This window comes from Scyliorhinus canicula, chromosome 23 (assembly GCF_902713615.1).
Source record: "Scyliorhinus canicula chromosome 23, sScyCan1.1, whole genome shotgun sequence".
NCBI classification, from domain to species: domain Eukaryota; kingdom Metazoa; phylum Chordata; class Chondrichthyes; order Carcharhiniformes; family Scyliorhinidae; genus Scyliorhinus; species Scyliorhinus canicula.
The window spans coordinates 10708250-10736130 of record NC_052168.1 but is presented as its reverse complement, the minus strand read 5'-3'; the positions used below and the strand labels follow the sequence as shown (position 1 = coordinate 10736130).

The window sequence follows — 27881 nt, the reverse complement described above, 5'->3', positions numbered from 1 at the left end:
GAACTTCCAATATCAGAATTTGTTGGGTTGTGCAGACTTTTGTCCCTTTGATGGTTTTCCATCACAATTCATCTCAAGGAGAGGTAGGCTCAGCAATATATTCTATTTATACAGCATCCCAAGCCACTTCCCAGAATCAAATATCTGCCCAGCATTGACACCCCATCACCTAAGCAGGTAACAGAATTTAGGATGATACAGTAGTCCCCCTTTATAACGCGGGTGTTGGGGTCCAAGACAGCCACCCGCGTTTCATCCGAGCCGCGGATATCCACGATGGGGGTTTTAAATTTATTTAAAAATCTATGCATGCGCTTCCCATTGTGAGTCTACGGGGGGCGGGGGGAGAGGTCAGACCCCCGTAGACTCACAAGGGGAAGCGCATGCATAGATTTTTAAATAAATTTAAAACCCCCATCGTGGATCTAATTAAAACAACCCACAGAAACTTACCAGGAACTTACAAGATCTTGCTGTCTGCACCCCATCTGCCGCACGCGCTTGCACCCTGCGCTGCATGTCAGTTTCAAAGGCAAGGCTGTGTGAGCTGCTCCTCTCTCACTGAATCTCAGTGAGAGAGGAGCAGCCGGCAGTGTCAATTTCAGCTGGCAGTGTCAATTTCAGCCGGCAGTGTCAATTTCAGCCGGCAGTGTCAATTTCAGCGGCCGGCTCACTTTGATCCGGAGAGGGAAGCTGAGAGTTGGGGCCCATGAGCCCCCCTGCCGTATATCGCGAACCGCGGTATTGCAGAGCGCGGTATAACGGGGTATTAGATATATGGCACAGGGATGGCACGGTGACGCAGTGGATTAGCCCTTCTGCCTCACGGTGCTGTGGACCCAGGTTCAATCCCAGCCCTGGGTCACTGTCCGTGTGGAGTTTGCACATTCTCCCCGTGTCTGCATGGGTTTCACCCCCACAACCTAGGTTAGGTGGATTGGCCACGCTAAATTGACCCTTAATTGGAAAAATAATTGGGTACTCTAAATTTTAAAAAAAGATATACGGTGCAGAAACAGGCCATTCGGCCCATACCAGTCCATGCTGGCATTTATGCTCCTCTCAAGCCTCCTGCCATTCTTCCCCCTGTAAATCCACCATCACAACCCTCTGTACACTTCTCTCTCATAGGCTTGTCTACCCTCTCCTTAACTATATCGAAATAATTCCCTTCGGCAGTGAGTTCCACATTCCCACTGCTCTCTGGGAGAAGACGTTTCTCCCGAATTCCCGATGGGATTTCTTGGTGACCATCCGGCTTCCGCTCATGTTCTTCCCAATGAAAGGAAACTTCCTCTCTGCATCCACCCCATCAAAACCTTTTACCACCCACCCCCCTCCCCGCCCTCCCCATCGCCCCCGGCCTTCTTTTTTCGAAAAGAGAGCCAGCCTGTCGATCCTTTCCTGATGCGTAAACCCACACGTTTCCGGTATCTTCCTCTCCGCCTCCTCTCCAGTGCTTCGACATCAAGCTTATAATACCATGACCCAGTGACACATATGTTTTGTTACCTGTAGGGTGGGTAATCTGTGCTACTCAACTCAGTCACAGTCGAGGCTTTGGAAGAAGGCTCAAAGTCGTCCAGAACTTTTACAGAAGGTTTATTGAGCAACACAACTGAAATAACTGCGTGAGTTCTTACTTTAAGAACTGTGCTAGGAGAAAGGTTACAACTTTTCCATACACTATGAAATGAAAATGAAAATCGCTTATTGTCACGAGTAGGCTTCAATGAAGTCACTGTGAAAAGCCCCTAGTCGCCACATTCCGGCGCCTGTCCGGGGAGGCTGGTACGGGAATCGAACCGTGCTGCTGACCCGCTTGGTCTGCTTTAAAAGCCAGCGATTTAGCCTTGTGAGCTAAACCAGCCCCTACAACTAGGCCTGACCATACTGGCAGCCCGGAGGTAAATCTCTGCCTCACGGTCTGATCCACCCAAGAGGCCAGAGGGCTGCTTGCTTCCCCTTTTATACACGCCAGTGCTGCCCCCTAGTGGTCTTTCCATTACCCATCAGCCACTTCTGTACATACCCATGAAAAGATCACTCCAATATAGTTCTCTCAGCTTGGTCTAAGAACGCCTTGGAGAGAACGTCTTGGCGGAGGAGAGGAGAGGCCTATCGAGGGAATTCCAAAACTCAAGCCTTTGGCAGACTAGAAGATCCCACCCTAAGTCGGCTGAAGGTGGCTGCCAGTGCTGGAGTGATCAACATCCGTAACGGGCAACAGGCCAGAGCTGGAAGCGCGCAGAGATCTGAGATAGGGAGGCGGGTCATGGAGGGCGTGATAACCCCCACGGGGGATTGCCCCCTGGGGCTCGTAGGGTACGAGTTTCCCTGGCAACGGGCGGAGGCCGGCCCAGGTGGGACTCGTTAACTCAGCCCTTTAAATACCAACCTGAACCTGGACCGGCCAATCGGGTATCACTGGCCTGGGTAGTGGCTTTACTTTTGAATTATAAACAACGTTAGCCTTCAGGGCCGTGTCTCCTGGACTACTACAGAGGAGAACCCTACCATTAAGACACGAGAGAGAGAGAGAGAGAGAGAGAGAGAGAGGGGGTGAAGGCAAGACTGGGAGAGGGAAAGAGTGAGCTCGATGGGGTATGGATATGAGTGACCCATCTCTAGTGTCGGAGCTCTATTACTGAACGCAGTGCGATACTGCCATCTGCTGGCCAAAGTCATCAGCAAAGAAGATACCAAACTAATTGAGAGAGGACTCAGGTCATCACAAAGTACTTTGCAGCCAATGAAATACTTTTCTTTTTGAAGTAGTCACTGTTGTAGGAGATGTGGTTGCCAGTTTGCGTACAAATATTAGATCAAGACTACTGCGAAGGTTATGGAGCAACTCCATTAATAGCGGTAAAAGGGAAAGTAAGGGTAGCGTTTCGGGCAAAGGCCCTAAGTCAGAACGCAGAACAACCGAATGTTTACCAAAGCCAGATCTGCTTTGAATCCTTCAGCTCTATATAACATCCGGAGGTTACTTCATGGGAGACACAGATTGCCAAAACTTTTCACCTTGCACGTATCAGGCTCATTTCTGCTTTCTGGAAGCGACACGCATTCAAATGCAGGGATCGGTTCTCTGCAAACAAAAGGAATATGTTCAGGCTCTGAACCTTTCACCACGACCAGAAGCTCTCATTCCTTTCTTTTTATAAATTTAGAGTACCCAATTAATTTTTTCCAATTAAGGGGCAATTTAGCGTGGCCAATCCACCTATCCTGCACATAGAACATAGAACAGTACAGCACAGAACAGGCCCTTCGGCCCTCAATGTTGTGCCGAGCCATGATCACCCTACTCAAACCCACGTATCCACCATATACCCATAACCCAACACCCCCCCCACCTTACTTTTTTTTTTAGGACACTACGGGCAATTTAGCATGGCCAATCCACCTAACCCGCACATCTTTGGACTGTGGGAGGAAACCGGAGCACCCGGAGGAAACCCACGCACACACGGGGAGGACGTGCAGACTCCACACAGACAGTGACCCAGCCGGGAATCGAACCTGGGACCCTGGAGCTGTGAAGCATTTATGCTAACCACCATGCTACCCTGCTGCCCCGGGTTGTGGGGGCGAAACCCACGCAGACACGGGGAGACTGTGCAAACTCCTCACAGACAGTGACCCAGGGCCGGGATTCGAACCCAGGTCCTCAGCGCCGTAGGCAGCAATGCTAACCACTGTGCCACCGTGCTGCCCCGTCATTGGCCATCCCTAGTTGCCCTTGAGAGTTGGTGAGCCGCCATTTTGAATCCCTTCAGTGCCCGTGCTGCTGATGCACCACATGGTACTTTGTTTTCTTTCCGAGAACGGTTTGAGTGTGGATTGCCAGGCCACTTCAGAAGGAAGATAAGAGTCAACTTATATCGCTGTGCGCCTGAAGTCACATGACGGCCGGAATGAGTAACAATGGCCGATCCTTGAGAACAACAATCCAATCACGATCAGTAATAATGTGACTAAGCTTTTTATTAACACTCTAAAAATAGTAATTGGTGGTGGGATTTGAACTCGCGTCTCCAGATTACTAGTCCAGTAATGTGGTCACAATGGCACCGTTCTCCCCTCTGGGGACCAATGTAATTCTGGAAATCAGCCTGACGCCAGCCCCTCTTGTCTCCTCCTAGACCTTCTTTGTCAGCATGAATATCCCCATGAGGAAGAAGGTGAAGTTGTATTATCAGGACATGTGGAACAAGTGCGACGTTCTGGCCATTCTCATGTTCGTCGCCGGGGTCGTCTGCAGGTCAGTGGCCATTTTCCTCTGGCAGGGCAGGGGGCACCCAGCTGAGAATTGGTCGCTCGGCAGAATGAAGAGAAGCGACTTCTGTTTTAGATTGCGAAGGCTGCCCATCCATTAGTGGCCGGGAGCCTGTTGGCCCAATTAAAGGGCCTAATTAAGGCCACTCTCCACACGTCAAGTAGAATTTTCCAGTCAGCTTTTGACGCTCCCCCCGCCCCCACCCCTCACCCCCGTCCACTCACTGGTGACGAAACATGGCCATGGTAGGGTGGGCAGTCCCCCAGGGCCAGTTGCTGGGGCGGCAATGCTCCATTCAGATGGGAAAGCCCCCCCTCAACCCTCCCGTATCGCACCCACACCCCACCACTGTCGTAGGGCTTACTGGGTGTCCAGTAGCGGGACTCCCCTCCAACCGTGGATATTTGCCAGCTGCAGCCTTTCTGAATTATGGCTGCCTCCATCTTAAATACTCTCTCTCTCTCTCCCTCTCCCTCCATCTCTCTCTCCCTCCCTCCCTCTCGCACTCCCTCCCTCTCTCTCCCCCCCTCTCCTTCTCTCCCTCTCTCTCTCTCTCCCTCTCGCTCTCTGTCCCTCCCTCTCCCTCTCTCTCTCCCTCCCCCCCTCCCTCCCTCTCTCTCTCCCTCTCTCTCCCTCCCTCTCTCTCCCTCTCTCCCTCCCTCCCCCTCTCTCTCTCCCTCTCTCTCCCTCCCTCCCTCCCTCCCTCTCGCACTCCCTCCCTCTCTCCCTCCCTCCCCCCCTCTCTCTCTCTCTCTCCTCCCTCTCTCTCCCTCCCTCCCTCCCTCCCTCTCTCTCCCTCCCTCCCTCTTTCCCTCTCTCCCTCCCTCCCTACCCCTCTCTCCCTCCCTCCACCCCCGCTTCTCCCCCTTGCCCCCCTCCCCCCCTACCCCCTCCTCCGCCCACTCCCTCCCCCCCCCACCCGATAAAGAAGTGACAGTAGCAAGGAGGACCATTCGGCCCATCGAGCCTGCTCCATCATTCAGCACCAAAGAGAGAGCTCAGTGGGCTATTCCACCAGAGGAATCCTCACATCTAATCCAGTCCTTTACGTTCGCCTGCGAAGGCTCCAGCTGGGATCCGGCACTGATTCTTCGGATAATTACGATCCTCTTAATAACAGAAAGCTTGAGGCAGGAATATAACTGACACTGAACTATTTTTAAAGTTAATTTCCGGGACGTGGGCCAGTATTCATTGCCCATCCCTAGTTGCCCTTCAGAAGGCGGTGGTGAGCTGCCACCTTGAACCGCGGCAGTTCTTGGGGTGTAGGTACACCCACTGTGCTGATAGGGAGGGAATTTCGGGATTTTGACCCAGCGATGGTGAAGGAACGGCCGATATATTTCCAGACCAGGATGGTGAGTGGCTTGGAGGGGAACTTGAAGGTGGTGGGGTTCCCAGGTATCTGCTGCCCTTGTCCTTCTAGGTGGACATTTGTTTAATTGCTTGATGTATCTGCAACATTTAGACGTTTGGGAAGATTGGTAGGCACCCAACAGGATTAAACACCATTTCTGAATTAAAAGAAATAAATTTAGAGTGCCCAATTATTTTTTTTTCCAATGAAGGGACAATTTAGCGTGACCAACCTACATAACCTATGCATGTTTTTGGATTCTGGGAGTGAAACCCCTGCAGACACGGGGAGAATGTGAAAACTCCACACGGATAGTGACCCGGGCTGGGATCGAACCCGGGTCGTCAGTGCCATAGGCAGCAGTGCTAACCACTGCGCCACCGTGACGCCTGGCATCATCATTTCTGAATTGGCTGTTCTGTCTTGGTTTTCTACCTTGCAACACAGCAGCCAATAGCTGTGGGATTAATGCTATCCCCATGGAGACCAACTAATTTCATATGGTAGATATGTTGGGGTGGCACAGTGGTTAGCACTGCTGCCTCACAGCGCCAGGGTCCCGGGTTCGATTCCGATCCTGGACGACTGTCGTCTGGAGTCTGCACGGTCTCCCCGTGTCAGCGTGGGTTTCCTCCGGGTGCTCCGGTTTCCTCCCACAGTCCAAAGATGTGTAGGTTAGGTGGATTGGCTGCGCTAAAGTGCCCCACAGTGTCAAAAGATATACAGGTTGGGTGGTTATGGGGTTATGGTGGGGGAGTGGGCCTAGGTAGGTTGCTCTTTCGGAGGATTGTTGCAGGCTCGATGGGCTGAATGGCCTCATTCTGCACTGTAGCGATTCTATGCATGTCAAGGATTGAAAAAAGAGTTGCCTTGGTCTCCAGCTCCTGTCGCCTCTCAGGCACCAGGCCAATCGGTAGTTTGGACATTTAGCCAGTGAGAGATTCAGCCTTGAACATAGAAAAATATGAATTTGGTGCAAGAGGAGGCCACTCGGCCCATTGAGCCTGCCCCACCATTCAATAAGAGCATGGCTGATCTGATTGTAACCTTAACGCCACATTCCTGCCCACCCCAGATAACCTCTCCCCCCTCCCATCTTGTTAATCAAGAATCTATCCAGCTCTCCCTTAAAAATATTCAGAAGTCTCCGCTCCCCACGTGGCGTGGGAGAATCGCGGGAGGGCCTCCCAACATTTTTTACGCCCCCCTGGCACCCCCAGCGATTCTCCCCCCCCCCGCTCAGAAAAATCGCCGCTCACCGTTTTTCACGGCGAACGGCGATTCTCCGAGCCCGATGGGCCGAGCGGCCGGCCCTTCACGCCCGTTTCAACACGGCAGCAACCACACCTGGTCGCTGCATTCGTGAAACGGGCGCCAGATGCCCGTTTGGGGCATCTAGGGGGCCCCGATTGGCACGGGAGCACCGCGACTGTGCTCGGGAGGGGACAGGCCCGCGATCGGTGCCCACCGATCGTTGGGCCAGCATCCAAAACGGACGCACTCTTTCCCCTCCGCCGCCCGGCAAGATCAAGCCGCCACGTCTTGCCGGGCGGCTGAGGAGAAAGACGCCAACCTGCGCATGCGCGGATGACTTCACATTCTCGGCGTGACGAGGTCGCTGCCGAGAAAGACGGAGGCCCGCTCCTAGCCCCCCCCGGGTGGGGGTGAATTAGGTGCGGGGAGCGGGCTCCGAGGCCGTCGTGAACCTCGGCCGAGTTCACAACAGCCTTCACGAATTCTGCCCCCTGCGGAGAATTCCGCCCAAAGACTCTCCTTCCTCTGCCCTTTCAGGAAGTGAGTTCCAGAGACTCGCAAATCTCTGAGAATAAAACGTTCTCCTTATCTCTGTCCCAAATAGGCAACCCCTTATTTTTAAACTGTGACCCCAGTTCCAGATTCTCCCACAAGAGGAAACACCCTCTCCACGCCCACGCTGTCAATCCTCCTCAGGGTTCCATCTTCTTGCTCGTTGCAGGATGTTTAGATCCTGGTTCAATCTCGGCCGCGTACTGCTGTGTCTCGACTTCATGGTCTTCTCATTTCGCCTCGTTCACATCTTTGCCGTCCACAAAGAGCTGGGGCCAAAGATCATCATCGTCGGCAAGATGGTGAGTGAGAGAATGAGGGGCATGGGGTATCAGAGCGTTACAGTGAGGGGCATGGGGTATATCAGAGAGTGTTACAGGGAGGGGTATGGGGTATATCAGAGTTTCACAGTGGGGGGTGGGGGTATCAGAGCGTTACAGTGAGGGGCGTGGGGTATCAGAGTGTTACAGTGAGGGGTGTGGGGTATATCAGAGTGTTACAGTGAGGGGTGTGGGGTATATCAGTGTTACAGTGAGGGGTATGGGGTATATAAGAGAGTTACAGTGAGGGGCGTGGGGTATCAGAGTGTTACAGTGAGGGGTGTGGGGTATATCAGAGTGTTACAGTGAGGGGTGTGGGGTATATCAGAGTGTTACAGTGAGGGGGTGGGATATATCAGAGTGTTACAGTGAGGGGTGTGGGGTATATCAGAGAGTGTTACAGTGAGGGGGTGGGATATATCAGAGTGTTACAGTGAGGGGTGTGGGGTATATCAGAGTGTTACAGTGAGGGGTGTGGGGTATATCAGAACGTTACAGTGAGGGGTATGGGGTATATCAGAATTTCACAGTGGGGGGTGGGGGTATATCAGAGTGGTACAGTGAGGGGTGTGGTGTATATCAGAGTGTTACAGTGAGGGGCGTGGGGTATCAGAATGTTACAGTGAGGGGTGTGGGGTATATCAGAGTGTTACAGTGAGGGGTGTGGAGTATATCAGAGTGTTACAGTGAGGGGTGTGGGGTATATCAGAGTGTGTTACAGTGAGGGGTGTGGGGTATATCAGAACGTTACAGTGAGGGGTATGGGGTATATCAGAGTTTCACAGTGGGGCGGTGGGGGTATATCAGAGTGGTACAGTGAGGGGTGTGGTGTATATCAGAGTGTTACAGTGAGGGGTGTGGGGTATATCAGAGTGTTACAGTGAGGGGTGGGATATATCAGTGTTACAGTGAGGGATGTGGGGTATATCAGAGTTTCACAGTGAGGGGTGTGGGGTATATCAGAGTGTTACAGTGAGGGGTGTGGGGTATATCAGAGAGTGGTACAGTGAGGGGTGGGATATATCAGTGTTACAGTGAGGGTGTGGGGTATATCAGAGAGTGTTACAGTGAGTGGTGTGGAGTATATCAGTGTTACAGTGAGGGGTGTGGGGTATATCAGAGAGTGTTACAGTGAGGGGGTGGGATATATCAGAGTGTTACAGTGAGGGAGTGTGGGGTATATCAGAGTGTTACAGTGAGGGGTGTGGGATATATCAGAGAGTGTTACAGTGAGGGGTGTGGGGTATATCAGTGTTACAGTGAGGGGTGTGGGGTATATCAGAGAGTGTTACAGTGAGGGGTGCTTTGATATTACCTGTGTTGATTCTGGATTCTGGTGTGTATGTTGATCTGAATGCCAGGCATCCGACAGGCTTATTGTATTTAATGATTTTCCAGATAAAAGATGTCTTCTTCTTTCTGTTCTTCCTGGGCGTCTGGCTCATGGCGTATGGAGTGGCCACTCAAGGAATCCTGTACCATACCGAAACCCGTGCCAGCTGGATATTCCGCCGAGTTTTCTACCGACCCTACCTCCAGATCTTTGGGCAGATCCCACTCGGTGAACTTGATGGTAGGAGATTGTAATTGTTTTGATGTATGTGTCCATCAGAATGTTGTGGGAGACCAGAACTGGGGACTATACATATGAAATAATAAATCCCGTTGGGAATGCCGGAGAATCCTCAATATCCGGAGGGTGGTTAGAATGTGGAAACTTTGCTACCACCGGAAGTGTTTGAGACCATCTGCTGATTGGTTGCAATGAGGATTTGTGGGAGGAGATTGGTGTGGACTAGAATCACCGAAATGGACCTTGGACAGAATGGCCTGTTTCTGTCCTATGCTGTCAATGTAATATGCCCCTACTTGTGTGTGCACGTGTGTGTGCACTGTGTGTGTGTGTGTGCGTGTCATTTGTGTGCGCGTGTGTATGAGCGCTTGCGCATGCGTGTGTATGTGCACATGTGTGTGTGTGTGTGGGCATGTGCGGGCGCATGTGTTTGTCATGTGTGTTTGAGTGCAGATGTAAGTGTGTGGGCGTGTGTTTTTTGTGTGCGTATGCTCACGCATGCATGTATATGCGTACACATGTGCTTTGTGTGGGTGCATGTACATGTGTGCATATTTACATGTATGCATGTGGACATGTTAGCATCTGCGCGTTTCTGCCTGTGTGTTTGTATGTGCTGCTCTGTGTTTGTACCTGTGTTTGTGTGTATCTGCATCTGTGTGTACGTACATATGACTGTGTATGTGTAAATGTACATGCGGATGTGTGTACACCTTTCCATAAGGTTCCTCCATGTGCACCGTGTTTACGAACATGTCTGTAAACCAAACCACAACGAGACAATGAGAGGGAAGTCAGCCCCTCACACATGTTGATGCTTGAGTCTGTGTGCAGGGAAACAGCGATAGAAAAGGGTTAAGACCATAAGACCACAAGTCATAGGAGCAGAATTAGACCACTCGGCCCATCGGGTCTGCTCCGCCATTCAATCATGGTTGATATTTTCTCACCCCCATTCTCCTGCCTTCTCCCCATAACCCCTGATTCCCTTATTGATCAAGAACCTATCTATCTCTGTCTTAAAGACACTCAGTGAATTGGCCTCCACAGCCTTCTGTGGCAAAGAGTTCCACAGATTCACCACCCTCTGGCTGGAGAAATTCCTCCTCATCTGTGTATGGGTTAAAGTTAAATAAAGCTCTGATCGATCCCCATTTAGAGTCATGAAAAGAATCCCTACAGTGCAGAAGGGGGCCATTCGGCCCATCGAGTCTGCACCAACCCTCGGAAAGAGCACCCTGCCTAGGCCCTCACCCCCACCCGATCACCGTAACCCCACCAAATCTTTGGACTGTGGGAGGAAACCGGAGCACCCGGAGGAAACCCACGCAGACACAGGGAGGAAGTGCAAACTCCACACCCCAGGCCGGAATTGAACTCGGGTCCCTGGCGCCGAGAGGCAGCAGTGCTAACCACTGTGCCAACACATGCTCCGAGGACCACACCTCAGGAACAATATATTGACCTTGGAGACGCTGCAAAATTGATTCACTAGGACAATACCGCCACAAAAAAGGTAAAATTAGGAGGACAGTTTGCTCAATAAATCCTCTTTCCCCAACGTCTAGAAGGTCAATGGGTAATCTTATGGAGGGGCTTGAGATGACTTAAGGATTTGAGAATGCCGGTAGCGAGAAACCTTTGCCTCTGGAGGGAGGGAGTCTGGAACATGGGAGAACAACCTTAAAATTAGAACCACGTCATTGCGGGATCAGGTCCGGAAGTAATTCTTCACACAAAGGATGTTGGGATTCTGGAACTCTCAGATACTGATTGGCCATTAACTAATTGGAATGCGAGACGGCACTGAGGGGCTGAACGGCCTCCTTCTTGAGCCCACTTTCCTTTTTTACTGAACGTTTCCCTCTCCCCATCTCTCATTCTTTTAACCATTATTTATTCCTCTGCTCGTTCCAGCCGCTCATTTTAACTCCAGGTGCACGGATAATCTCACCGCCAGCCCGGATGGAGAGCTGTCTCCCTGCACCAACTCCTACGCCAACTGGTTGGTCATCCTGCTCCTGACCATCTTCCTCCTGGTTGCCAACATCCTGCTGGTCAACCTGCTCATCGCCATGTTCAGGTAACATTGGATTGGATTTGTTTATTGTCACGTGTACCGAGGTACAGTGAAAAGTATTTTTCTGCGAGCAGCTCAACAGATCATTAAGTACATGGGAAGAAAAGGGGAATAAAAGAAAATACATAATAGGGCAACACAAGGTACACAATGTAACTACATAAGCACCGGCATCGGATGAAGCATACAGGGGTGTAGTGTTAATGAGGTCAGCCCATAAGAGGGTCATTTAGGAGTCTGGTAACATCGGGGAAGAAGCTGATTTTGAGTCTATTTGTGCGTGTTCTCAGACTTCTGTATCTCCTGCCCAATGGAAGAAGTTGGAAGAGTGAGTAAGCCGGGTGGGAGGGGTCTTTGATTATGCTGCCCGCTTTCCCCAGGCAGCGGGTGGTGTAGATGGAGTCAATGGATGGGAGGCAGGTTGGTGTGATGGACTGGGCGGTGTTCACGACTCTCTGAAGTTCCTTGCGGCCCTGGGCTGAGCAGTTGCCGTACTGGGCTGTGCTGCAGCCAGATAGGATGCTTTCTATGGTGCATCTGTAAAAGTTGCTAAGAGTTAATGTGGACATGCCGAATTTCCTTAGTTTCCTGAGGAAGTATAGCCGCTGTTGTGCTTTCTTGGTGGTAGCGTCAACGTGGTTGGACCAGGACAGATATTTGGAGATGTGCACCCCAAGGAATTTGAAGCTGCTAACCATCTCCACCTCGGCCCCGTTGATGCTGACAGGGGTGTGTACAGTACCTTGCTTCCTGAAGTCAATGACCAGCTCTTTAGTTTTGCTGGCATTGAGGGAGAGATTGTTGTCGTTACACCACTCCACTAGTTTCTCTATCTCCCTCCTGTACTCTGGCTCATCGTTATTCGAGATCCGGCCCACTATGGTCGTATCGTCAGCAAATTCGGACATGTTCAGCCAAACCCGAAATTCCCCGCGGGTCTGCGTCCCAAAATCGGGGCCGAGATCGCTGGCATCAGCTGAGAATATTTCATTTTTTTTTCCATCGGGCAAGTTTGACGGGACCAGCCGGTAAGATGGAGTTAAGGAGAAGGTAGACCGTGATCTAATGGAATGGTGGACAGGACAGGCTGGAGGGGCTGAATGGCCTCCTCCTATTCCTTGCCAACCACATGCTGGCACCGAAACGCAGTGCCGTTCTCCAATAAGGAGCAGTGATTATGTTACTGGACTAATAATCCAGGAAATGCCATTTTAAATCTGACTCGGGCAATTTGCGAATTTGGATTCCAGTTTTTTAAAAATCTGGACACTTAAAACAAAAAAGTAGGCCTCAATAAAAGTGACAGTGACTTAACAGTTCACCAATGCCCTTCAGAGGAGTGAAGGCGCTACCCTGCGGCGTACGTGGATTGCATCGAGCTTTTTGAGTGCTGGTGGGGCCGCACTCATCCAGAGAAATGGAGTTTACGCCATTGCATTCCTGACCTGTGCCTTGTCAATGATGGACAGATTCTGGGCGGGTCAGGAGGCGAATTACGCGCCTCAGAATTCCCACCTCAGACCTGCTCTTGTAGTCACAGTATTTAAATGGCTGGGACTGGGTCCAGTTCAGTTTCTGGTCGATGGTTAAGGCCCAGGATGTTGACGGTGAACGAGTTGAGGTGACTATGTGGGCGGCATGGTGGCGCAGTGGTTAGCACTGCTGCCTCACGGCACTGAGGAACCAGGATCGATCCCAGCACCCCCCCCCCAGCCCCGGGTCACTGTCCATGTGGAGTTTGCACATTCTCCCCCCGCAGCCCAAAGATGTGCAGGGTAGGTGGATTGGCCACGCTAAATTGCCCCTTAATTGGCAAAAAAGAATTGGATTCCATAAATTTAGAAAAAAAAAAGTTGAGGTGAATGTGATAGAAGGTAAAGGAAGAATCTGATAGGGCAGGCACAGTGGCCTAGTGGTTAGCAAAGCTGCCTCACGGCGCTGAGGTCCCAGGTTCGATTCCGGGTCACTGTCCGTGTGGAGTTTGCACATTCTCCCCGTGTTTGCGTGGGTTTCGCCCCCACAACTCAAAGATGTGCGGAGTAGGTGGATTGGCCGCGCTGAATTGCCCCTTAATTGGAAAAAAATAAATGGGTACTCTAAATTTATTTTTAAAAAAGGAAGAATCTGATGATAGGGTGAGGCAAAGAGGGAGGGATGGGGAGGGCATTAACCTACCAGCAAGGAGCAGGTGGGCCGAATGGCCTGGTTCTGTGCTGTAGACTAAATGTAACCATTCTTTCTTCTTGCTTTCCCCAGTTACACCTTTAATAAAGTTCAGGAGAAAAGTGACATCTATTGGAAGTTTCAGCGCTACAACTTGATCGTGGAGTATCACCAGCGCCCAGCACTCGCTCCCCCCTTCATCATCCTGAGCCACATCCACATCTTCATCAAACGGAACATCCGGAAGGTGCCCACCGTGAAGGGAACGCTCTTCAGTAAGGCACATCCTCATTGTATGAGCGCGCCAGTAACGTGATCCGGGAGGGGGCAGCAAACCCCAATGTGCGCAGTGCGCCCGGCGTGAGACATGGCGGGTTTGGAACGGTTCGGGTTCGGTCCCTGGTCTGATCTGTGATGAGCTGGTTTCCCCGGCTGAAGTCAGGAGCTCCTCAAGGAGTTCTCAAATCACGTCCAGCTCCTCCTCAATGACTACCCACCCCTCTCTCCAATGCCCACCCAAGGAAAAGTACATAGAACATAGAACAGTACAGCACAGAACAGGCCCTTCGGCCCTCGATGTTGTGCCGAGCAATGATCACCCTACTCAAACCCACGCATCCACCCTATACCCGTAACCCAACAACCCCCCCATCCTTACTTTTTAGGACACTACGGGCAATTTAGCCTGGCCAATCCACCTAACCCGCACATCTTTGGACTGTGGGAGGAAACCGGAGCGCCCGGAGGAAACCCACGCACACACGGGGAGGACGTGCAGACTCCACACAGACAGTGACCCAGCCGGGAATCGAACCTGGGACCCTGGAGCTGTGAAGCATTTATGCTAACCACCATGCTACCCTGCTGCCCTTAGTGCATTCTGTCAAGTGAAAAGAGGCCGCAGGTGGGGGTGGGGGGAGATTTGATTGAGGTGTTCCAAATCATGAGGGGGTCTTTTATTACAAAAGAGAAAAGCTGAACGTGTTTCTTAGCTGGGACTCGGGTGTAGCAGGGAAAGTGATCGGTGTTTGTAGCTGAGTTTACGACTAGTGTGGCTCGGGAATTATGAAATGAAATTAAATGAAAATCGCTTATTGTCACGAGTAGGCTTCAATGAAGTCACTGTGAAAAGCCCCTAGTCGCCACATTCCGGCGCCTGTTCGGGGTGGCTGGTACGGGAATCGAACCGTGCTGCTGGCCTGCTTGGGTCTGCTTTAAAAGCCAGCGATTTAGCCCAGTGAGCTAAACCAGCCCGAAAGGATTGTTTGTGTCTATTTCCGTTTTGGGGGAGGGGGGTTGATGTGTTGGGCTGGCTGGGTCGACGTGGACTGCACTTGATGCTGTGTAGCGAGAGACAGACTTCCAACACTTGAGAAGATGCAACACGATTTTATTTAACGTCTTAACTATTATACGTGTTCAACTGTGGGTTGACACTATACTGAATTGACTGGAGACCTAGTACTAGCCTGGCCAGACTTACTAGCTACCACATGGAGTTTGCGCTGGCTATGCTCACGAGCTCTGACTGTCTCAGAGGCTGGATCCCGAGAGAGCGGGAAAACTGGTGCCCTCTGGCTTTATAGTGGCCGTGTCCTGTCTGGTGATTGGCTGCTGTGTTCTGTGCGCTTACTGGTCATCCTGTGTGTCAATCAATGCCTGTCTGCACTCCATTATATACATAGATGTATATTATGACAGGGGTTTGAGCTGCCCTTGGGAACGGGCGCTCATAGGGAGTGTCTCTCTCTGAATAGTGTGAGGTTAGGATGCCCTGACTGCTCGGAGGAGTTGTTGGAGACGGGAAAAGGCCGTACCCCCATTGGCAGAAGGATTGAAAGCCAGCGGGCACTGATTAAAGGTGATTGCTAAAGAGCACAGATGGGGCAAAGTTTAGAGGAGATGTGCGAGGCAGGTTTTTTTACGCAGCGGGCAGTGAGTGCCTGGAATGTGTTGCCAGGGGCTGTTGTGGAAGCAGATACATGAACGGCGTTCAAAAGGCATCTCACCAAATACTTGGGTAGGATGGGTGATGGAACCATCAATGCACGAGACACGTGCTTTAAGATATGAACAGTGGATTTAATCTACTTACTACAGAGCCAGCCTGTTACCCGTTGAACTCTCGATGAACTGCAGGCTGGCTCTGGGCACGGTTATTTATACAGCAGTCAAGGGGGAGGAGTCGTGGGCGGAGCCATGGGTGGAGCCCTGTACAAACTCCTGAGCATTCCCAGAGCTACTCCCCCTAGTGGTCGGATAACGCTACTGCGCTTACAATGGTATTGGTAAATACAGTGTGAATTACTACGTTACAATCACCACAATGGGTATAGATAGAGGGATACAGCACGAAAAAGTGCTGAGGGGTTTGGCCAAGGGTGATATCATGACCGGTACAGGCTTGAAGGGTCGAATGGCCTGTTCCTATGCTGTATTGTTCTTTGTTCAATGTGTGACGTGGGGGAAATTTTTTTTAAAAAACGCAGCGTAAAATTAGGAACTGCGGCCTGAGAGGATGACGGAGGCAGATTCGCCTGTGGCCTTCAAAGGGGAATTGAGTAATTCCTCTGTAGAGGGACGGAAAAAACAATGCAGAGCTGGGTGGAACGAGTGTGGGGGAGAGGGGGGGAGTTGCCCTTGCTGAGGGCCAGTATGGACATGGTGGGTTGAATGGTCTCATTCTGCGCTGTAACCATTCGATTATTTTATGACAGGCAAGGTGGTTAGCACTGCTGCCTCACAGACCCCCCCCCCTCCCCGCGCCCCCAACCACCCCCACATGCTTTCCAGCAGCGGAGGTGACTCACCATGGGCCCCCCCCCGGTGGGATTTTCCAGGCCCGTCGATGTCTATGACATGTTGAGTGGCGCGCCCAGATCGCCACCAGGAACCTGCCACATGGTGGGGGGGGTCACCTTTGATGGGTCTGGAAGATCCCATTTGCCGGAGCCAAACAGCCTTTGTTTTCCCATTCCTGATATTTCAATAACTATTAAACAAAAATATTTAAAGGATATTTTTTAATGCTGTGGTAATATTTGTCCGAGATTTCCCCCAGTAGTGGCCTGAAGATTAATCAGGGCAGCACTGCCAAGGTTGGCAACTCTAGGCCCGACCGGCTTGATCAGGAGCCTCCTCACAGGCCCGTTTTCCAACTGCTGACCACCCACAGCTCAGAGGGAAGGGAATAATGGACTCACTCTCCTTCCAGGGGCAGACCTGTCGGAGGCCGTCGCCAGTCGGCTGATGACCTGGGAGGCGGTGCAGAAAGAGAACTACCTCGTAACCCGCAACAAAATCAAACGAGAAAGCAACATGGAGAGGCTGAAGAGGACCGCACAAAAGTAAGGACGCAGATACCTGGGGCGGGATCCCCCCCCCCCCCCCCCCCCCCCCCCCCCGGCCGGGTCGAAGAATCCCTGGGGTTTGGCACAAATCCTGCCCCGACGCCGGCTGCTGTATTCTCCGGCGTGGTTTTCGGGCGGGGGGGGTGGGATTCCCGCCACGCCAGTCGCGGGCCATTGGCAGCGCCCCCCCCCCCCCCCCCCCCCCCCCCCCCTCCGGCGATTCTCCCGGCTCCGATGGGCCGAGCAGTCATCTGTTTTTGGCCAGTCCCGCCGGCGTGGGCCACATGGCGGGACCTGGCAGGTAAGCCGGCGTGGGCAGTCCTCGGGGGGGGGGGGGGGGGGGGGGGGGGCACAGGGGGATCCGACCCCGGGGGGGGCCCCCACGGTGGCCTGGCCAGCGATCGGGGCCCACCGACTTGCGGGTGGGCCTGTTCCGTGGGGGCACTTCCTGCTTCCGCGCTGGGCCCCTGCAGGGCTCTGCCATGGCCGGCACGGAGAAGATAACCCCTGCGCATGCGCTAAAATACAACAGCCGGTCTGCGCATGCGTGGAATCACGCACGGAACCGTCGCCATGTGCGGACGCGCGCAATTCCTTAGTCACAGGCTGGAGTGGCGCCAACCCCTCCGGCGTCCACCTAGCCCCCGAGACAGGTGAAAGTTCCTCACCTTGAGGACCCGTTGACGCCGGAGTCGTTGCCGCCGATTTTCCCACCGCCATGTGGACTTAGTCCCTGGAAGGGAGAATCCCGGCCCAGATGTCCTCATTACAGGGTGGTCCAAGATGTCAGAAACACTAAAACAAAAACAAAAATGAGCAAATAGATTAGAAAGTCTCAAGTTCGTGATTATCGCCAAAAAGAGAGACACGTTGCTGAAGTTTTCCGTCTCGCACACATCAGGACAAACGCAATAATAATCATCTTTTGTTGTCACAAGTAGGCTGACATTAACACTGCCATGAAGTTACTGTGAAAAGAATACCAAATGTCAAATCATCACAACAATTACCTGCGGCACCAATTGTTGTGATAGTTTGAAATTTGGCACTCTTGCATTTGTTGTGATGAGTGCAAGATGAAAAACTTTGACAACATGTCTCTTTTCAGCGATTTTCAAGTTCAGTTCCTCATTCGATCATAGTTGAGGAACTGAAATTGGCACATTATCATACAACAACGATTGATAATCCAATAATGTGAGTTCTTTATTTAAATGCGCACACACACCTTAGAGAGCACCTTCCAAATCCACACCACTACCATAGAACATAGAACAGTACAGCACAGAACAGGCCCTTCAGCCCTCAATGTTGTGCCGAGCCATGATCACCCTACTCAAACCCACGTATCCACCCTATACCCGTAACCCAACAACCTCCCCCTTAACCTTACTTTTATTAGGACACTACGGGCAATTTAGCATGGCCAATCCACCTAACCCGCACATCTTTGGACTGTGGGAGGAAACCGGAGCACCCGGAGGAAACCCACGCACACAGGGGGAGGACGTGCAGACTCCACACAGACAGTGACCCAGCCGGGAATCGAACCTGGGACCCTGGAGCTGTGCAGCATTTATGCTAACCACCATGCTACCCTGCTGTACCATCTAGAAGGACAAGGGCACCAGAAGCATGGGGAACACCACCACCTGGAGGTTCCCCTCCAAGTCACTCACCACCCTGACTTGGAAATATATCGGCCGTTCCTTCACTGTCGCTGGGTCAAAATCCAGGAATTCCTTCCCTATCAGCACTGTGGGTGTACCTACACCAAACGGACTGCAAAGACTCAAGAAAGCAGCTCACCACCACCTTCACAAGGGGAAAGTAGGAACGGGCAATGAATGTTGGCCTGATTGAGTAAATAAGATGGTGGTAACTGGGAGGCCATGTGGACAGGTCTGACCTGTAGGAGTGCTGTTGACGGAGCCATGGGGTTACGCATCACTTCCTGTCTCATGGTGTACAATCATAGACAACAGCTTTAGATACACATCCTTAAAGGTACATGCACATCGCATCACAACACAAACGACTCTCTGTGTGAAATTATCTTTTCTAACATTTCCTTTAATTCCCGAGGGGTTATATGTCAGCTGAAGTTGATAACCAATTTGTTAACCAGTGGAAGAAGTACATTTAGCTTCACAAAATGTGTCAGAACTTGGAAAATTGCTGCAGCTTCATCCATCCAACCCCAACCCCAACCCTAACCCCAGCTCTAACCCCAATCCTAATCTAACTCCAACTTCACCCGAACCCTAACCCTAACCCCAACCCCAACCCTAACCCTAACCCCAACTCTAACCCCAATCCTAATCTAACTCCAACTTCACCCGAACCCTAACCCGAACCCCAACCCTAATCCTAAACCTAACCGCAACCCAACCCCAAACCACAATCTAGCCCCAACTCTAACCCCAACCCTAACTTTAACCTCAACTCCACCCTAACACAAACGCTAACCCTAACCCAAAACCCAACTCCAACCTAACTTTAATACCAACCCCAATTCCACCCTAACCCCAAACCCAACTCCACCCTAACTCTAACCCAACACCAACTCCATCCTAGCTCTAACTCTTACCCTAACCCTAACCCTAACTCAGCCCCAACTCCATCCTAACTCGAATGCTAACCCTAACTCAACCCCAACTTCATCCTAACTCTAACTCCAACCCTAACCCCAACCCAAAACCCAACTCCATCCTAACTCTAATTCTTACCCTAACCCTAACCCAACCCCAACTCCAACCTAACTCTAATACCAACCCCAACTTCACCCTAACCCCAACCTAACCCCAAATCCAACTCCATCCTAACTCTAACTCTAACCCTAACCCAACCCCAACTCCATCCTAACACTAACTCTAACCCTAACCCTAACTCAGCCCCAACTCCATCCTAACTCTAATGCTAACCCTAACTCAACCCCAACTTCATCCTAACTTTAACTCCAACCCTAACCCCAACCCAAAACCCAACTCCAACCTAACTCTAATACCAACCCCAACTCCACCCTAACCGCAACCTAGCCCTAACCCCAACCTAACTCCAAACCCAACTCCACCCTAACTCTAACCCTAACCCCAACCCTAATCCCAACCCCAACTCTAACCCAACCCCAACCTAATCTCAACCCTAAACCCAACCCTAACCCTAACCCAAAACCCAACTCCAACCTAACTCTAATACCAACCCCAACTCCACCCTAGCCCTAACCCCAACCAACCTTAACGCCAACCTAACCCCAAACTCAACTCCACCCTAACCCTAAATCCAACTCTAACCCAACCCCAACCTAACCTGAACCCTAAACCCAACCTAACCCCAACTCCAACCTAACCCCATCTCAGCCCTAACCCCAACCCTAACCCCATCTCAGCCCTAACCCCAACCCTAATCCCAACCCCAACTCTAACCCAACACCAACCTAACCTCAATTATAAACCCAACCCTAACCCTAACTCTAACCCACCCCAACCTAACCTCAACCTAACCTCAACCATAAACCCAACCCTAACCCAACTCCAACCTAACCCCAACCCCAACTCTAACCCAACCCCAACCTAACCTGAACCCTAAACCTAACCTAACCCTAATCCAGCCCTAACCCCAACCCTAACCACAACTCAGCCCTAACCCCAACCTTAATCCCAACCCCAACTCTAACCCAACCCCAATTCTAACCTCAACCCTAAACCTAACCCTAACCCAACTCCAACCTAACCCCAAACCCAACTCAGCCCTAACCCCAACTCCAACCCAACCTAACCTGAACCCTAAACCTAACCTAACCCTAATCCAGCCGTAACCCAACCCTAACCCCAACTCAGCCCTAACCCCAACCTTAATCCCAACCCCAACTCTAACCCAACCCCAACCTAACCTGAACCCTAAACCTAACCTAACCCTAATCCAGCCCTAACCCCAACCCTAACCCCAACTCAGCCCTAACCCCAACTCCAACCCAACCCCAACCTAACCTGAACCCTAAACCCAACCTAACCCTAACCAGCCCTAACCCCAACTCTAACCTAACCTCAACCCTAAACCCAACCCTAACTCAAAACCCAACTCCAACCTAACTCTAATACCAACCCCAACTCCACCCTAACCCTAACCCCAACCAACCTTAACGCCAACCTAACCTCAAACCCAACTCCACCCTAACTTTAATCCTAACCCCAACCCCAACCTAACCTGAACCCTAAACCCAACCTAACCCTAACCCAACCCGAACCCCAACTCTAACCCCAACTCCACCTTAACCCTAACCCTAACGTCAACACCGACCCAACCTTAACCCCAACCCTCTGCAACCTAGTGGAAAAGACCCAATTCTTCAAACCTTTCATCATGACCAGAAGCTCTCATTCCTTTCTTTTTATAAATTTAGAGTACCCAAGTATTTTTTCCAATTAAGGGGCAATTTAGGGTGGCCAATCCACCTACCCTGCACATCTTTTTGGGTTGTGGGGGTGAAACCCACGCAGGTACGGGGAGAATGTGCAAACTCCACACGGACAGTGACCCAGGCCCGGGATTCGAACCCGGGCCCTCGGTGCCGTAGGCAGCAATGCTAACCACTGTGCCACCGTGTTGCCCTGAAGCTCTCATTCCTGATATCTCCCTAGTGAATCTGTGCTACATCCCAGTATGGTTTTAATAAATACTCTTCCTATTATAGAACATAGAACATAGAAAGGTACAGCACAGAACAGGCCCTTCGGCCCTCAATGTTGTGCCGAGCCATGATCACCCTACTCAAACCCACGCATCCACCCTATACCCGTAACCCAACAACCCCCCCCATTACCTTACTTTTATTAGGACACTACGGGCAATTTAGCATGGCCAATCCACCTAACCCGCACATCTTTGGACTGTGGGAGGAAACCGGAGCACCCGGAGGAAACCCACGCACACAGGGGGAGGACGTGCAGACTCCACACAGACAGTGACCCAGCCGGGAATCGAACCTGGGACCCTGGAGCTGTGAAGCATTTATGCTAACCACCATGCTACCCTGCTACCCCTATAGGCTGCCTGAGGCATTCCAACCGTGGCCTTAGTAGTAACTTCTAGAAATTCATTATCAGTATCTTTGCGGCCCTCTTCACAAGCCAAATATAATCCCAAACAATCAGGATTTATGTCCAACTTGACGTTGAACAAAGCTGGGCAGTTAACCATGAATTCTCCATGGTCCTAAAAATATAAGATCATGAAAACTAGGAGTAGACCATTCAGCCCCTCAAGTCTGCTCTGCCATTCAATAAGCTCATACCCGATCTGGCTGTGGCCTTAACTCCACGTTCCTGACTTCCCTCCCACATAACCTTTGACTCCCTTGTCAATGAAAAATCTGTCCAACTCAGCCACGAATATTAACCCATTCAACAATTATTCCGTATAGGCACAGGTAATTAGAAGTGCTTCTCAGCTTTCCACTCACTCCACTGGATGCGCACTCCAATAACGCTCGATGACTCAATTGCCTCTGAATCAGATTCACTCAGGCATCGCAGTCGGCAGACAAGAAAACGCCAACTCACTGGGAAGGGAGGTCGAGCAGGCAAGGGAAAAACAGAACTCCCAGTGCTTGAAGTTTCGGAGAGACAGAATTCCCAGAGCTGGAAGTGAGAGAGAGAGAGAGAGCCTGAATGGGAAGGCCTCAGCGTGAGAGACCAGTGGAAAAGCCTGGGGCCCACTTTCAGATATAGATATAGAACAGTACAGCACAGAACAGGCCCTTCGGCCCTCGATGTTGTGCCGAGCAATGATCACCCTACTTAAACCCACGTAACCCGTATACCCGTAACCCAACAATCCCCCCCATTAACCTTGCACTACGGGCAATTTAGCATGGCCAATCCACCTAACCCGCACATCTTTGGACTGTGGGAGGAAACCGGAGCACCCGGAGGAAACCCACGCACACACGGGGAGGACGTGCAGACTCCACACAGACAGTGACCCAGCCGGGAATCGAACCTGGGACCCTGGAGCTGTGAAGCATTTATGCTAACCACCATGCTACCCTGCTACCCCTATAGGCTGCCTGAGGCATTCCAACCGTGGCCTTAGTAGTAACTTCTAGAAATTCATTATCAGTATCTTTGCGGCCCTCTTCACAAGCCAAATATAATCCCAAACAATCAGGATTTATGTCCAACTTGACGTTGAACAAAGCTGGGCAGTTAACCATGCATTCTCCATGGTCCTAAAAATATAAGATCATGAAAACTAGGAGTAGACCATTCAGCCCCTCAAGTCTGCTCTGCCATTCAATAAGCTCATACCCGATCTGGCTGTGGCCTTAACTCCACGTTCCTGACTTCCCTCCCACATAACCTTTGACTCCCTTGTCAATGAAAAATCTGTCCAACTCAGCCACGAATATTAACCCATTCAACAATTATTCCGTATAGGCACAGGTAATTAGAAGTGCTTCTCAGCTTTCCACTCACTCCACTGGATGCGCACTCCAATAACGCTCGATGACTCAATTGCCTCTGAATCAGATTCACTCAGGCATCGCAGTCGGCAGACAAGAAAACGCCAACTCACTGGGAAGGGAGGTCGAGCAGGCAAGGGAAAAACAGAACTCCCAGTGCTTGAAGTTTCGGAGAGACAGAATTCCCAGAGCTGGAAGTGAGAGAGAGAGAGAGAGCCTGAATGGGAAGGCCTCAGCGTGAGAGACCAGTGGAAAAGCCTGGGGCCCACTTTCAGATCTTGCCACCTGATGGTTCGATTTGTTTTTTTTAGGGTTGACAGTGTTTTAAGTTACATAACTGACATCAGAGAGCATGACAGGCGATTGAGGCTACTCGAAAAACAGGTAAGATCTATTGCACCAAATCTGGTAGAAAGTATTCGCATCCGAAGCTAATCTTTTAACAAAACACAGGAAGGTGCCATATCTGTGAATACCACTTGATTACAATTAATCTTAGCCATATTGATATAGCCATAATTAATTAATATGGCTGCAGATATATAGTTCTGCCTTGGCTGCTTGTGATTGGGCCAATGCTATCTTTACGATAGGTTCCTGATACATCACCTTTTGCATATCGATTTCCATTGGCGACACCATTGGCATTTGTGCTGTTAGCTATCCAGGCCCTCAGTCCCGGTATATCTTTGCTGGGAGGTACATAAACAAAAGCTTAGGGAACAGTCATTCCCTGGTTCATTCCCTAAGGCAATGATATGACCAATCAGAGTTGGCCTGCCCAACTTGACGTTGAACAAAGCTGGGCAGTTAACTGTTCCATGCTGCATTCCATGGCAAATCCTCCACCAATCGGAGTCGACCTGCCCGGTTTTAATTTTAACGAAGCTGGGCCATTAACTGTTCCATGCTGCATTCTCCATGGAGATGCCTCCACCAATCAGAGTCCACTTTCCAACCAATCACCACTCTCTTCTCATGCAGTATAAATTGTTGCTTCCCCCGTTACTCGAGGTAATTTCTTGGGAACCGACCTGATGAGTGTAAGATGAAAAACTTTGATAGCATGTCTCTTTTTTCTTCAGCAACACCCTAATGGATATGTATTGTTTTTGATGGAAATGAGATGGACTCAGATGAAGTGCTCACACCCTCTCAGGCAGATATATAAGACCCTAGGAAGAGAAGAAGCGTTAGCCCCCCCCCCCCCGCCCCTTCTATTTTGGCCAATATGCATTCCACAAGCAACGTGACTGAAATAGATTATTTCGTCACGACTGTGTTGCTGTTTGTGGGAGCTTGCTATGCACAAATTACCTGCTGCGTTTCCTACATAGCAGCAGTTGACTACACTTCAAACGTACGTCATAGGCTGTAAAGGAAGCAGGTGTGCCCTGTGGTCGTGAAAGATGCTATATAAATGCAAATCTCTCTCTCCTTTCCCTAACCCACTCTGACTCTCTCACCTTCTTTAAGAGGCTCCTAAAAGCTTTGTCACCTGTCCCGATATCTCCCTTGGCAAAAATAGAGACTGCTAAAAAAAACGCAGCAGACCGTGGCAGCATCTGTAGGGAGAGAAAACGGAGTTAATGTTTTGAGTCTGCATGAGTCATCTTCAGAACTAAGAGAGGGAGTGATGTGGTGGTTATTTACCATATTTCTGATTAATTACCGTACATTATTTATCATACAGATGTGAGGTAATGCTTTATGGAAGGTCTAATACAGGTAGGGAATATACAGTGAATGGTAGAACCCTCAAGAGTATTGACAGTCAGAGAGATCTAGGTGTACAGGTCCACAGGTCACTGAAAGGGGCAACACAGGTGGAGAAGGTAGTCAAGAAGGCGGACGCAATGCTTGCCTTCATTGGCCGGGGCATTGAGTATAAAAATTGGTAAGTCATGTTGCAGCTGTATAGTTAGGCCACACTTGGAGTATAGTGTTTAATTCTGGTCGCCACACGACCAGAAGGATGTGGAGGCTTTAGAGAGGGTGCAGAAGAGATTTACCAGGATGCTGCCTGGTATGGATGACATTAGCTATGAGGAGAGGTTGAATAAACTCGGTTTGCTCTCACTGGAACGAAGAAGGTTGAGGGGCGACCTGATAGAGGTCGACAAAATTATGAGGAGCATAGACAGAGTGGATAGTCAGAAGCTTTTTCCCAGGGTAAAGGGGTCAATTATTAGGGGGCATAGGTTTAAGGTGCGAGGGGCAAGGTTTAGAGGAGATGTACGAGGCAAGTTTTTTACACAGAGGGTAGTAGGTGCCTGGAACTCGCTGTCGGAGGAGGTGGTGGAAGCAGGGACGATAGTGACGTTTAAGGGGCATCTTGACAAATACCTGAATAGGATGGGAATAGAGGGATACGGACTCCGTAAGTGTAGAAGATTTTAGTTTTGATGGGCAGCACGGTCGGCGCAGGCTTGGAGGGCCGAAGGGCCTGTTCCTGTGCTGGACTTTTCTTTGTTCTTTGTTCGTTGTATATGAAAGGGTGAAACAGCTGGAACAGTAGAAGGTGCGTGATTATTGGGAGCTGGGCGAAATTGCAACAAAGATGTAGCAACATGCAAGAACAAGTGAGAGATGGCCCAGTGGGGGAGGGGCAGGGAGGGCTTTTGCATGGGGACGAAAAATGTTTGGGATATATATAGAAAAAAGGTTAAGATGGAGGAGGAGGTCACTCTCTAAATGCTAAACTCCGTGTTGAGTTCTAAAGGCCTATTCGGAAGTTAAGATGTTGCTCCTCAAGTCTATGTTGTGCTTCACTGGGACATTGCAGCAGGCCAAGCACATGTAGCCATGAGAGCTGAGCTTTAATGGCAAGCGACAGCAGTCATAGAACCCCTACAGTGCCCAACGGCCCATAAAGTCTACATTATGGAGGCCCAACGGCCCATAAAGTCTACATCAATCCTTCGAAAGAGGACCCTACCTAGGCCCACATCCCTGTACCTGTAACCTGACAATTTATCACGGCCAATCCACCTAACCTGCACATCTTTGGACTGTGGGAGGAAACCAGAGCACCCGGAGGAAACGCACGCAGACACGGGGAGGAATGTGCAGACTCCGCACAGTCGCCCGAGATCGGAATCGAACCCGGGTTCCTGGCGCTGTGGGGCAGCAGTGCTAATCACCTTGCCGCCCTTCTCACGGAGGGGTATTTGCTTTCAGGCTTAGCGAAGGCGTTCCGCAAAGCGGTCACCCAATCTGCGTTTATTCCCCCCCCCCCCCCCCCCCCACCCCACAATGTGGTGGAGACCCCAGTGGGGGCAGCGAATACAGCACCTCTCTACCCGGCTCAGTGCCCTCACTTTGTTTGGTCATGGCCTCGGAATGTTTTGTTCTGCCCAAGGCGCTGTGTCAATGCGAGTTGTTGTTGTAGGTGGATTATTGCACCGAGGCCTTGAAGTGGCTGGCGGAATCCTTGCTGCAGAGTGACGTCATCAGGAACAGCAGAGCCCCGCCCACATTTGCAGGTACCGTAAATATCATAAGAAACACCGCTTTGCCGAATAGACCCGGTGAGATTTAGTTGCGTCGGTTTTATAATGATTTTGCCGGTGCGCGTCCGGGAATGAAAGTTTAATGTCCACATGACTGCCACGAGGAACACCCAGAAGAACAGCATGATAAGGATCCCATGCGCAAATTTGGGAAAAATATTTAAAATACGGAAGTCAAGATTAATCGAATTGGATTACCAAGTGTCCCTTCCCTTTACGATTGGCCGGGGGCAGACAGTGGCACCTAGCGGATGGGCCAATGGCACGAGTGTGGGGGGGGGGGGGAGTCACCGGCAGAGGTCATGCGGTAAAGACTCCGGGAGCGATGCAGCAAGGGAGTAGACATTCCGGAGAGGGCGCCGTGCTGCCCACACGGACAAGCAGAAATGCTTTGTCCATGCCCGTGCCACTGGGCACAGGCGGTTTAGCCTCTCCAATCTCACAATGCTGATGTGACATCCATAGAACAGCCTGCAATGCACCCGTGGGAAGCAGAGGAGGCCATTCAACCCCTCAAGTCTGTTCCGTCAGCCTGGCCCGCATCTTGTATATCTTTACAACTTCACCTGCCCCCGGTTGGCTCTGTCAACCTCACCGACCACAAGAACACATCAAGCGTAGTCGACGATTCTTTTGAATCATTCATTCACTGATTTAATGATTTTTTTTCCCCCCCCCGACAGGCCCTTCATCTGCGAAGGATAGTAAGCCGTAACGATTCGATCATGTAAATCGCCTCGCCAACGTTGCACTGTGAGCACCTGGATCCTCAAATTCGTCCTCCGATCACGCGCAACAAACTAAGGCTAAGTTTGAAACCCATGGGAGCGAGTTTGGAATTCACGATCCGAATATGATACTTTTCTTTCCCGAGTTGGAAACTGAAGTTCACAGCAGTTGCAAAGATTTCTGTGTGTGTGTGTGCTTGTGTGTGTACATGTGTGTGTGTACGTGTGCACATGTACGTGTGTG

General features: G+C 50.9%; 1 protein-coding gene across 1 annotated transcript in view; it reads left to right on the top strand.

Moving 5' to 3' along the window:
- The window catches only part of LOC119956628 (transient receptor potential cation channel subfamily M member 4-like), an 85057-nt gene extending 57176 nt beyond the window's left edge, over positions 1 to 27881 (top strand). The window contains exons 18-26 of the mRNA XM_038783968.1: positions 4152 to 4270; positions 7618 to 7750; positions 9167 to 9341; positions 11259 to 11424; positions 13678 to 13859; positions 16799 to 16931; positions 23709 to 23781; positions 26789 to 26882; positions 27593 to 27881. Of these exons, the coding sequence (XP_038639896.1) occupies positions 4152 to 4270; positions 7618 to 7750; positions 9167 to 9341; positions 11259 to 11424; positions 13678 to 13859; positions 16799 to 16931; positions 23709 to 23781; positions 26789 to 26882; positions 27593 to 27624 (1107 nt within the window). The 3' untranslated portion in view covers positions 27625 to 27881. The remainder of the gene's footprint in view (positions 1 to 4151; positions 4271 to 7617; positions 7751 to 9166; positions 9342 to 11258; positions 11425 to 13677; positions 13860 to 16798; positions 16932 to 23708; positions 23782 to 26788; positions 26883 to 27592) is intronic.